The sequence below is a fragment of the Dipteris shenzhenensis genome, chromosome 27, assembly GCF_047967505.1.
Source record: "Dipteris shenzhenensis isolate YYH24624 ecotype China chromosome 27, Dip_SZ_1.0, whole genome shotgun sequence".
NCBI lineage: Eukaryota > Viridiplantae > Streptophyta > Polypodiopsida > Gleicheniales > Dipteridaceae > Dipteris > Dipteris shenzhenensis.
In genome coordinates, this window is record NC_141622.1 from 9,189,254 (window position 1) to 9,202,476 (window position 13,223).

A 13,223-nucleotide genomic window follows, 5' to 3' on the forward strand; every position below is an offset into this window, starting at 1 on the left:
CTACAAGTGAGTATTTTCTACTTGAAATGTGTAGCAAAGTTGTCTTGGAGTATAAACAAAATACTGCAGACAAAGCATATAATAGTACACATTAGAAGCAGAGAGGAAAATTAATGCAATTATATAAGTACATGTTGCAAATGTTTTTATATGCTGTTATTTTTCCTGCACGTGTTTTGTTATGAAACGCATCTGTTGTTCTAAATTATGAGTTCTACAATAATGTATACGAATTATATTGTTAGTAACATGTTTGTCAATTTGATACAAGTACACAAAAAATGTCTTTTGTTTCAGTATTAAGTAACTAAAGTGTTGTAGGGTATGAGTAAACTTTAATTAGAAAACATGTGCATGATCTTTTTTTTTTTTGTCATCATAGTATAACAACGTACTTAAACTCTAGAGTGTAACAATATGTGCAATAATTCCACATGGCTATAATTTTAATTTGTTTTAACGTATCGAGGTATTTTACAAGTTAAAAACAATGAAGACGCATAATTATTAATTCTATATGGTTAGTTTCAAGCCATTTTCACAAATTTCCTTTAACATATCGATGTATTTTGTAAGTAAGAAACAAGGAAGACACATAAGTATTAAGTTTGCATGGTTAGTTTCATTAGTGCTATATCTATGAACCATTGTGTAATGAAATAAAGCATTTTAAATTTATGTGAGAATGAAGCTCGCATGCTTGTACTAATTAATAACATTATCACTAATTAATGAGCACTTATTGAAACGTCTAACTTCTTAGAGCACATAAAAGTTACAAGTATGAAGTTTCTATAAGTGCATCATTTATATCACAGGAATGAATCATTATATTTTAAACATCAAATAGGATAAAACACTGACAAGCCATTTAAGGATAAACTTTATATATTTCCTATGACTTTTAAAACAGGAAGAATATACAATTTGTTTCTATGTACATTTTTTTTAAAAATAAAAACAATCCATATTTACAAAAGAACATGCCATGTCCTTCTCTTGAAAGCAAAGCACTCTACTATGAAGTACTACGACTCCATCCTTCTTTAAAAGAAATAAAGATAATGGAATTGTGTTGTATAATGGATAAGAACATGTTGAACGTGTGATAGTTTGTTGTACAAGAGGAAAGTAGAATGAGAAACTGGGAAACCATTCACAACCGCATTATATTGTAGTAGAAGTATAGTGGTGGGATTGGCTAAGTAGCAACATTTTGTAAAGGAATAAAACCTATGATCGCACCATGCATGTTAATTAGAAATCTGCCTTTGATCTTCATGTCAAAGAGTTCGGACTTCAGATACTGTGTGTCGTCCTCGAGCATTTCCACAAAAGAACGGGGTAAATTCAACAGCTTGTCTACCCACATGTCCTTCAAGATAATGTCTACAGTACCACCATCCAGACTTGTAATATTACCCTTCACTTTGGGAATTTTCTAGAATTGTAACTTAGTTGCAGGTCAAACAACGAGCCATAATATTGTCCTTTGAATTTTTTTCTTCTTTATAGAAAGTTAATACGGGCTCGTACAGTGTTGATTTGATTCCGACAATACTGAGGACACCACTTACCTTCACACTAAATGGTGCCAAAGTGAATTATCAATAGGATAAGTTGGATTCACAAAACATTGCAAAGATTGCAAAGTAGTAAAACCTACTTGGTTACCATAGCTGATTTGTTGAATATGTCACTGGAAAACTCGTGCCAACCTCACAGAGATCAAGGTATTTTGAGCAGGGACCAAAATGGTTAAATCCAACATATTGAGAGTGATAGGTTGACTGTTCTTCTTCACCTCAACATTCCTTAGTATGAAATGACAAAAATCGGCGGCTTTGAATCTTTCTGCAATCAGAACGCCTATAGCTCCAAAAAGTAAGCTGTTTTAAAAAAAAGGAAAAACAAAAATAGTTGTATGAGAACAAAAGAGAGGTCATGATTAACTTTATGTGGCCTGGTTGGAATGGAACCAATTTTAATAAATTAATACCATTATCAAGTCCTCTGCGTCCTCGCCATCACCAATAATTAGTTCATCCATCTAGTGGATTGAGCTCCCAAGATTGATAACCATCACTGCGACTATTACCAGGGGAAGGTAATTCACTTGCCCTTTGTTTATAAGCTCCTTACATTCCTCCTTGTACTTGCAAATACTTGTTGTCGGAACAAACATTGGATCAACCATAAAGGGCTCACATCATTCGATCCTAGTAGAAGGATCGAAAACTAAGGTGAAATCAGCAGATCCCCCATCATTATGAGTATTTCTATTGCATACAGAGAAGTTGGTTATTCTGATACAATCACCAACATTGAGGGTCTTGATAAAATCCGTGTAATACACCTCGCCTATTGCGAGAGTGATACAACCACTCCCCTCTCTATCAGTTAGATCTAGCTTCAAACTGTTCGAGTAGCCGACATTCTGTAAGGGCCATGTGCCGTACTTGTTAAGAACTCTACCTTCAAATATTCCATTTTTTACGGATAAGTCAATTTCATCGATTGATAGGGGCCTATCAATTGGAGAGTACTCACTCTCCGCACTTTCTTGCTCTAAATATTCTATGGATAAGATATTTGGAGATCTCTCGTATTTGGGACCTCTAATTTAATCCTTTTATCATCTTTCTCATCGACATTCTGGCAATAGCGCTTCACAGAAGATTTGTCAATGGTTACCATAGCACAACTCGACGATTTTGGATCAGTATCATCGAGGGCAGTGGATTCACTTTGTATGTAGCAGTTGGTCGTCTCTGTTTTTAAAAAATCATCATTGCAAATGTTTCACCATGTGCTAGTTATTTAAAATTTAGCTTTTAAAGCACACTACAAAACTGTTGCTTCAAGATGCAATTTCTAAATTTAGATTTAAAGATACTTCTCACAACATTAGATTTTAATGATTAAAGTTGAAAATGTAAAAAATATTTTTTTAAGCTCTCAAATTTAAGATGCTTGGCACACATCATACTAGAAAAGTAAAACTATTAAATACTAAGAAGAAGATTTGAACCTTATTATATTAACACTCCATCATCAGAAAGTTTGTCTCCCTTCCATTAGTTTTCGTGATGTATGTGATAGTATATGTATAAAATATAACAGTTAATAAAAAGTACTTACTTGAAAGCGTTAATTATACAAGAGCATGTGTGTACTCATAAACTCTGAAAAACCTAATGCCCTTGCAGTTTCCTAGTACCAAGGCTTCACCATAGTCTTCTTTTTGGTTTTCTTACACTCCACAACCTTATTCTTCAATTCCTTCTTTCTAACTTGGATGAATTTCAAGTTGCAAGATCCATCAGAAGATTATATTTTTGGAGGCATTTGCACAAGCAACTGCTAGAACCTACAATTTGCTTTCGACACTTTGCGTTCAACTCCTAAGTTCTTAAGGTGATGTAGAGTCACTCGAGTAGTTTCTCACCACAGTCATAAGGCTTGAAGTAACGTAACTGCTTGACAATATGCAACTATTATTATGTGAGTGCTTTCGCTATCGATGATATAATGAGTCACTCATTAAATATCTAATACAATGTAAGTGAAGAAATGATTCTAAACGTACTTCATTTGTTAAAAGAATTTTATGACTGCTAAGTATGATTTACCATGTAGGACAAGTACAGAGCAGCTACGTGCAATTAATTCAACATTTCCATGAATGAAAATAGGTGTGAATCCATGTGCAACATTGGGACTAGATGGACCTGAAATACAAAACGTTCGAGCTACAATTTACTATCACGAATTATGACTTACTGACTCGCATGGATTGCCAATTAAAAAACCTGATGATAAATTATGTATGCCATGTCGAGCAACTGCTTCAAGTAAAAAACGAGGATACAAACATGTACACCAACGGCTGCTCGCTACCAATGCCACCAAAAAAAGCTAGTTGAAACACGTAGCAGCAGTAACATAGAAGCACATAGTTTCAGTGCAAATCTAACAGCATCTATTGTAATGGTTCGCAACTAACACTAGTCACCCCACCGCCTCAATCTAATGGTTTCACTGCAAAGGCATGTTAAAATATTGCGTAAGAATAACAGTAAAGACAAAAGAAAAGCAAACGATCTTGAAATATTGTGCAAGATAATACTTTGAATCAATCATCTTTACGTCATTTTACTACCTTCAATTGACATTCGATCTTTTCCTAGCACAGCTAGGATGCTCATAAATGGCAAGCATGCTTGTCTGAGCACAGAGGTTTGATCTCGTTCTATTCTTGATTCCAACAGCTCAACCAAGCTTATTTGGGACGCAGGATATTCATGAAATGAGATTAAAAGGCCACAGGCAATGACTAGTTCACAATGCTTTTGGCAGCAAGCCAACGTAAGGCTGGCTGTAAGGCCTGGAAGCCATGAGAGTCATGCATTGACAAATCCACATCCTTTCCAAAAAGGTGTCTTGAGGACGTCGGTAAGGGATTTGATATCAAGAGAGAGGCTCCCAAGCTTCAACATATCAAGTTTCAGCATTGCAATCAAGATGTTAAACACTCAAGGTCAGACAATGGCAACAGTGCACTCAAGGTCCTAACCATGAAATGTAAGGTCATCTAATGACTGCAGCAAATATAGAACAGTGTGTGAGTAGGGAAAGCAGGAAAAATACAGAGGCTTCATACTGATTAAAGAAGACAAAATGATGGATTCAAACAAAAGCAAGATGAACAAACCTCCAGCATCGAATACCATGGTACTAGAGGCTATGTTCTAAGGAAAATGCAATTTTGCAAAAGAGCCTAGAAGAGGTACAAAATGCCCAAAATAAGAGTATGGAATCCTCCAAGCAAATGGAAGCTAAAGTGGGGCCAAATTGGAAGCACACCAAAATAAGGCCAGAACTATAGGTGAAAAGGGCACAAACCTCAGAAATTCATCCAAATGGACTGGCATTTCTTTCCCGCTCACACCTCCAAACTCATGTCACAGGCATAGGCAAAGATGAGCATACCTGGACAAAGCAGTATCCAATATAGAATAGGCCAGGTCAGCCATAGCAAGACCGTACAGGTAGGAAAGAACTAGCAGAGTCGCAGTAGTCTATCAACTTGGCTCAAATCCCATCTGTAAAATTGATTCAACTTCTGGAAATGGCAATCACATAGCAGTCTATGAATGGAAGTTACAAACCAGATATGTGAAATGGTTGTTAAGATGAACGAACCTCCAATATGGAATACCATGGTACTAGAGGCTATCCTCTAAGGAAAATGCAGCTTTGCAAAAGAGCTTAGAAGAGGTACAAAATCTGAGAAATTCATCGAAATGGACTGGCATTTCTTTCCTGCTCACAGCTACAAACTCATGTCACGGGCATAGGCACACATGAGCATACCCAGACAAAGCAGTATGCGATACAAAACAGGCCAAGTCAGTCTTAGCAAGACCGTGCAGGTAGCAAAAAAATTGGCAGAGTTACAGGAGCATATCAACTAAGCTCAAATCCTGTCTGTAAAATTGATTCAGCTTCTAGAAATGGCAAGTACATAGCAGTCTATGAATGGAAGTTACAGACCAGCTTATGTGATATGGTTAATACAGGAGCCTTCCAGATTATAAAGGAGACCTAAGCTTCATTTTTCTAGCCTCATCTGCTGCAGCACATCAGCTAGCAATCTCAGCAACCATTAGCCCTTCCCTGACAGCCCCTTCAGCCACCATAGCCTGTTGATATCCAATATTTATCTAAAAGGAGTTCACATCAAAGCCTTTAGATTTTGAGGCCAGCAAATGGTAGAATGCTTCGATTTTCTTGCAAGTGCATTCTTAGTCAGTGAAAAGGTCACACAATGGTGATTGCACAAAGGCCCAAAACCATGACATTTATCATCATCTAATGAATGCAACAAATACAAAAAAAAGTGTAAAAGGGAACAGAGGCCAGCAAATAGTAGAATTCTTGGATTTGCTTGGAAGTGCATTCTTAATCACTAAAATGAAAAAATGAATTACGATTAATTTATTAAGGACTGAAGTTCGAACTCTTATTATTTTGATTCAAAAAAAACAATTAATGCCATTACACAAATAATTTATTGAGCATTACAAATAACCTATAATTCAACATTAACATGATCGCAGATTTGGAATTAAAACCATAGATACTTAAGATAATTATAAAGATCAAAAAATATATATTAACAAAATGGAAATTCCCAAAATACATAATGTACTTATAAGCTAAAACAACGGCGTTCCAATCAGTTTGACAGTAGGACTCTTGCACTAAAGTCAAAATAGCTTGAAATGTCAGGCCTTCCAGAGAACATCTTCCAACAACTTTGGAAGATGAGACGATAACATTGCAAGCAATCATGCATCACTAACCACAGTAAACAAACAATAATGACAAACAACTACACATAATCCACATGACATTCAAGATTCAACGACATAATTTGAGAAATCAGAACAGCGAGTCACTCCTCTACTGTAAAAAGTACAAAGAACCTCCCACGAAGGCCTCACGCATAGCAGACTCTCTGGCACTTCCAGAATTACGACAGAAAGAAACTGAACAACAATACTTACACGTCAGTCGAAGCCTAGCTAAGACTCCAACTGATACAACAGTCTAGAAAACCCAAATAACTGGTTGAGATTGATGTTTTCGCGGAAGTAGAGACCCTCATTTTTATCCATACACTTCCTCTCGTCTCTGTGCTTGTCTCAAATTTAGTACACCACAGGTAGATACTTGTCCAACCTTCCAAAAAGACCGAACTCACCCTCTGGCGAACTAGCAGTCTCTCCGGGATAATCAAAACATTGGGCAACCCTATCCAGGCACTTTGTGCAAGTATGAGAGACACCAAAACAAAGACAGCCAGAGAGAAAGAGAGACTGCACCAGCTCAACACTTCTCTTTTAGCTAGTCACTATGGAAGTTTTGGTTGCGAGGAATGACATTCTCGGTCTTGATTTGAGAAACAATTCTGTTGGTGGGATATCTTCTTCTCGTGAATTCTCTTTAAACCTACTCCAGCGTAAAACAAAAGCTGTTGTTGGCAGATCTGCCAACTGTATGTTGTGTGTATTCATGCAGGATGGTTTTTTGCACACCTGCGAAAAGAAAGCCGGCTACAGGTTTGAGACATGCTATCTATAGATCGCTTTCCAAGATGCGGATCGGACAAAAGTATGGTCACATTTGTGCAATCATTGAAGCTTGTACATGTTGCATGTGCAAGAGGCTGTGGCAAGGGACCCCGAAACGGGCGAGGAGACCCAGTGCGATAGACAAAACGGACTAACATCGAGATGCAAGAAGGAAGAGAGGCAGGGGGTGTAGATGCTGCCACAAATGATGAGCCAGTAGTGATGGTGGAAGGGGCGAGGAATGGGACTGTGGGAGGCATGGCCGAAGAGAATGATACAAACAATATAGCCTATGTAAACAAAAGAATCACCTCCGACATATTCTGTCGTATCCATCTCGCAAATGCTCCCCATATCTGTCGAAGACCTCTTTTTCCAACTACACACGCTCTGACTACAAATGCACGACAAAGATATGATTCCAATGCATGCGTGCTACTTTTTATAAGTGAGCAACCATGAAGAAAATACCAAAATAGCACATCCTGAGCCAAGAACCGAATGGTTGACAGCAAACTCTCTCGAAACTCCTTTTTTTCTTCCTTTGTACACCGACATGCGATCAAAAATAGCACATACACAGACCAAGACACAAACCAGTGACACAACATCCTCTCGAAGACCCCGACATGTGATCGGAAATAGCACATGCACAGACCAAGACACGAACCAGCAACACATCTTCTCGAAGGCCCTTTTCGTAATCTCCACTACACCAACATGCAACAACTGAGACAACACATGACACCATCGTCTTCTGGAAGGCCCTTTTCATATTCCCTACTACATCGACATCCAACAATAGCGTGTTGCACCTCGAGAGATTTCAGGGATTCAAATAAATAAACAAGATGGTGGCGATGGTGGCGCGATTGTTTCGGGGATTCACATAAGCAAACAAGCTGGTGGTAGGACTGGAAGCTATGAAGTTGAAGGCCGCGCATCCACCCCGACATATAGGCAAGCAAACACAAATACCCAAAAATCGAAAGGGTGTGCTGGGTGGTAGCAGCAGCAGCACCTTGCTCTACGCTAGTACCTCTACAAGTAGCTAAAAGCAGAAGCATTATGCTCCGCTGAGGCTTGGTTCCGGTGCAGGGGATGAAGCATGCAAAGGCAAGAGAGACCCACAAAGGCAAGAGAAGCGAGGGAAGAAGGGAAGCAACGGTCAAGAGCAGGGCATTCGCAGAGGTCAATGAAGGCAACAAAAACGAACTACCCTAAATACAGCACCCCCCACTACCCTAAATATAGGAACCCTAACCTAGCGTCACCACACCACTAATCCTACGGTCCCGCTAACCCGATCAAAATTGACCGCCTACACACAAAAAGCCGTTTTCCTAACCCAAGCACCAAAAAATCCACCCATCCCTAAGACCCTTGCAGGGAGGGACAAGGTGAATGATAATAAATCATTCATAAGGCCTGCCCAAAATCTTAAATACCTGAAAAGAAGACGAATTGGATTTGTAGCTCAAAAAAGAGGTTGGAGAGATGATGGAGAGAGAGAGAGAGAGAGAGAGAGGGGCTAAAAAATATGGAGAATTTGTAAGTGGATCATAAAATAACTCATGATTTCCTGAAAATCGAAAAATAACAATTTTTCACTTCTTGGGAATAGTCTTCACTTAGACCTACCTCACAGCAAGCCAAAAACAGCTTGGATTCAATACTCTACCAATCGCACAACTGATGGCTCTCATGCTTACCAATCATTTCCACTCCTAGTCCCAATTAGCTTTGCAATTTCTTTGCAAATGGTGATTACATGATTGTATTAATCTCCTCCATTGAATGCTTGTTGAGCTCCGTGCCAAGTTCTGAGCATTGTCTTGGAGGAATGCTAGTCTTCGAGATAACCACCCAGTTTGGCCGACACTAGCGAAAGCCAAGTTTCAGCCTTGCCATCACTGAGCAGAAGATGATGCCTCGAGTCCAACTGATAATATGTAGCCATAGAAGCCTATGGATGCGATTGTGATTGGCCACAACAAGTCGCTAGTAAAGTCCAAGCCAAGGACTGAATATTGAACCACAGCTCCGAGCTTACCACGGAGGAATGAAGAAGCCTAGAATTCGGCTCCTCCTTGCCCTCCATGCTGGACCACCTTGGTTGGCATATACCTCAATTACGTGGATATATCCGCTCGAACAACGGTAGAAAAACCACTCCGCACCTCAAGTAGTCCAACCACAGACTCTTCCCACACCTGCATCTGAAGTAGTCCAACCACTAAATATTTGAATACGTTTTTTATATGCCTATGCCAAAAATACCGAACAACCATTAGGAACCTCCTTTGTAAGACTCTTCGAGCATTAGCAGTAAGGCATTCAAAGAGGGTGGGTCATAACCCTGGTGATCTCGTGAATCTTGACCTAAGTTCAAGGACCCTTTATAGAACTTTATGGGCATCGATTCATTCCCCAAATTTTCTTTCTCCAAGTTACTACTAGAAGGCACAAATTGGATAAAGGTCTATTCCCCACCCCATTTTCTATAGTTGCCACGAGAGTAAGGTAAGAGAAAGGGGACAAGATCATCGAGCAGGAGCATCAATAATCAAGAAACACAGCAGCAAACAGAATGTTAAGGGCCTGCATTTGCCCATAATTTTCACGTCAATGCAGGATATGAACACTAGTTTCACTTTCAAGAAGTTTCATTTAATGTTCCAATGTGCATATGCCACATCAGCCACTTGCGACACACGACTATCAGGTTTTAAGATCTGTTGAGATCTTAGGATTTGTTAGATGAGCTCTTGATTCGTTTTCCTTGTAATATCTTTAAATATATTGAGACTTTTGGCTCATTTGGAGTCTGCTAAATCTGTAAGCTTGGATTTTTTCATTCTTGGCTGTCATTAAATATTACAGATCAAATTGATGTATAGAAATTGCCTTAGTACATATGCACGTTGGTTTAAAGACGCCTGCTGGAGAAAAAAACAGCATTCACAACAGCAGATGTCAGAGGAAAGTAGAAGGCCTGTATAGGTGCTAGTATGTGTGAGAGAGAAGCATCCAGGGGAGAGAAATTATCACTGAAAAGACGTGAGGGCACATGTGCAGCAAGATCACTGGCATTCGTATGATGGCGGAACAAAGACTTAAAAGCTACGTTTGTGCTCAACACTCAAGTTCATATAATACTAGTACCCAGCAAATAGAACAGTAGGAGCTTCATTGAAGTGCAACAATGTTTTCCATGGTAAAAACAATTATTTTCTTTCTTGGAAGCTGTTGGCTTCTTTAAAATCCACACTGATAAATGCAAAACCATTAATGTTGGATACAAAATTTCTCTTTATCTTTTACATTGGTATCTGACACTCTTGAGTGTGAATCTGAATAACAAAGATTTACAGCCTCCTATTTACAATAAATGAAAGTCATATCCTGACCCCAAAAAGGCTCATCAAAGTACTTGGCCTTGCTTCTCTGCCATAAATTAGGCTGCAAAAGGAAACAATTTACAGATTCATACATGTTACAAGCCAGAAATAATATGAATCATTCAAGAATGAATCCACTGCCGCAAAATTATTCACATATCTTGACCTAAGAATCTTTTCTGTAGCTGTGACGCTAAAAGCACCAATCGAACAATCTCCAACCCAAAAAAGGTGACAATGTCAAGATCATCATTTGCCTCCTCATCTGAACCCTCCTGACCAAACTCCCTTGCTCCTGCCAAGGGTGAACCGATGCTATTCCATCCTAAATCATTCACCGGCAGAGAATTGTGAAGAGCAACCTTCAAGTGCAGTGCTTCGGAGATCACACCATCCACAGTTTCTACTGCAGCCTGAATGGAGCTCTCTGTTTGTGTATCAGCTGCTACCTGCAAGAACATGAGCACATGATAATAAAATGCAAACTAAAGTAAAATCATGATTATTCCCAAGATTTGCACAAGCAATTTACAACATACATTTATAGATTTTGGGATACCTACTCGGGCTATTGTGAGTCGTAGTCGATTCGCTGACTTGCAGAGATGACGGATACTTGCAATGCTTTCCCGGAGAGAGGCATTCTCCACTCGTAGCCTTCAAAAAAAGGGGAATTTGCATGACATGAATGCCAAAAAAACATCAAAAAAGAGATTCAGCCTTGAGATATACACACCTGGCAATGCCATTAGTGTCGTTGTCTTTGCCTCTACTCAGAGACAAAATGTGGCTCAAAGACTTGGACCTAGAGCTCAGTTCAGGTCCTCTCAGCCACAAATGCTTTAGGTAACCTTGCAATGATGCTTTTCTTGGACTATCCGGTTCATGTGAGAGCACATTCTTCTCATCGTCTGAGTTAACACCATAGTTCCCAACAGGGATCAATCCATTGCTTGAAAAGGTTCGTCTTTGTAGAAGTGTGTGTTTAAAGTTCCTGTGATTGAATGTATTAGGTGAATTGATAGGACAAAAGAAGCTTCGGAACAAGCTAAAATTAAACACAGGTGCATAAGACAAAGAGCAATACTTTTCTTGCTCCTGTAGCTTTAAGCACTCTTGATGTAGCCAAGCGAGCTCCATAAGAGCATTGACCTTTTCACTTGTCACCTGAAGCACTACTTTTGTATATTGATGAGTACAGTGCTAGTGGAAGAACTCTGAAAATACAAAAGCTGGCCAGAACACATGTAGTATAGAAAATATATATTACCTGTAAGAGCTGCTGTTTTAAATCTGCAATTTGAGATTCCAGAGCAGAAGTGGTGTTTTCTTCCAGAATATGTCTCTCCTCTTGTTGAGAAAGTAGCAATAGGGCAGCTACCTGATCCAAAGTGATGCATAAAATCAACGTAAGGCATTTTGACCCAACAAAATACAACATGTGGATGATAAAATCTAGACGTACAATTTGAGAGCAGCAGCATACTCGATTGCCTGGATTTTTGCAGTTATTTGCCTCGAAACTTACTTTCTCGGCAACTTATAATCCTCCTTTCAATGTCCAGCCCCAATTAAGGATGCTGGAATTTGTGAGAAATTCTCTGTTATGCTTTGTGAAATTCAAAACTCGTTTATGCAAGTAAATGCCAAAAGTTCTCCAAATTTGCTTTTTCTAAAGTACAATGGGACTACAAGGGTTGAAAACTCCCCAAAATGTCTTGGTGAACCGCGCAGAATTTTACCATGCTGCATGTAGTAGGTTGTCAAGTGACAAAAAAAGCAGCAACCACCATGGTTTCTTATATATTTTCACCCTCCCTTTAACCTGGATACTCCCCTGCACCTGCAACTCAGTTGGTTCTCCCTACTCATGCAGCTATCTTACTACACCTGCAAATCTTGGAGTACCCTTGTTACATCCCTAGCTAATCTGATTAGCTAGTAACTCGCTATGTGTCTCGGGAGGATAGATGAGGCATTTCAGATGAGACCTAATGTGGATTCAACCCCTCATTCACGCGTGGGATCTAGGTGGAGTCTAGAGGTTAGGTTGAGTGATCCTAACGAGAGTGATATATCTCGATAGAGGTCTAGACGGAACTAGGGCCCATATGATAACTATAGATGTGGACTATGGGCCATAGTTGCAATGAAATGTTCTACTTATAGTTTGAAAAGCTTCCAAACGTCAATGAAATTGCTACTTATAGTTTGAAACGTTTCCAAACATTTGGCTTTAAAAGGCGTTTCTTTGCCTCCATGTCATTTGTGCAAAAGGAGCATAAATACAATTCTGCCCTTATTGCATGTCAAATTGTTACACGAGTCGAGAGCCAAGTCACCATCATTCTACAACCTAGCCGTCTATACAGCATCCATATTATGTAACTTGTCATGACTCGTGCTTTTAAAGTTGATACTTGAGCCTTTATGTTTTAATAGACTATGGTGCTTTCAAGCTTTGGACTTTATCATGTGTAAGGGCGCCTACGATAGTATCATGTATGATGTAGGATAATTTTTATGTTCATTGTTGCTTTTCAGTTTATCAAATTATTAATCATGAAAAATTCAATGCTGTAAGTTGTTAAATTATAAACATGATTCTAGTGGAAATAGAACTTGGACCCTGGACTCACTCTTGACGCCATCATAAATTGAAATATTTTCTTCCAATCTCATG

The 13,223-nt window shown here is 39.0% G+C and overlaps 1 protein-coding gene and 1 long non-coding RNA gene across 10 annotated transcripts in view; both read right to left on the reverse strand.

Annotated features, from left to right (window-relative positions):
• Window positions 1-6,616: 6,616 nt before the first annotated feature.
• On the reverse strand, window positions 6,617-8,250 carry LOC147883835 (uncharacterized). 2 transcript variants are annotated; one of them, XR_015543684.1, is made up of 2 exons: window positions 7,611-8,250; window positions 6,617-7,103 (listed from the first exon to the last, which is right to left on the reverse strand). It is a non-coding gene; the product is annotated as an uncharacterized LOC147883835 (long non-coding RNA). The 2 variants fall into 2 exon arrangements; XR_015543685.1 differs by lacking the exon at window positions 7,611-8,250 and adding an exon at window positions 7,451-7,602.
• A 2,059-nt stretch (window positions 8,251-10,309) lies between these two features.
• The window catches only part of LOC147883836 (uncharacterized), a 73,133-nt gene continuing 70,219 nt past the window's right edge, over window positions 10,310-13,223 (reverse strand). For all 8 annotated transcript variants that reach the window (XM_087398352.1, XM_087398351.1, XM_087398350.1 and 5 more), the window contains 5 exons: window positions 11,811-11,921; window positions 11,628-11,707; window positions 11,277-11,534; window positions 11,100-11,197; window positions 10,310-10,985 (listed from right to left, as the gene is read on the reverse strand). In XM_087398352.1, coding sequence (XP_087254478.1) covers window positions 10,693-10,985; window positions 11,100-11,197; window positions 11,277-11,534; window positions 11,628-11,707; window positions 11,811-11,921 — 840 coding nt within the window. In that variant the 3' untranslated portion in view covers window positions 10,310-10,692. The remainder of the gene's footprint in view (window positions 10,986-11,099; window positions 11,198-11,276; window positions 11,535-11,627; window positions 11,708-11,810; window positions 11,922-13,223) is intronic.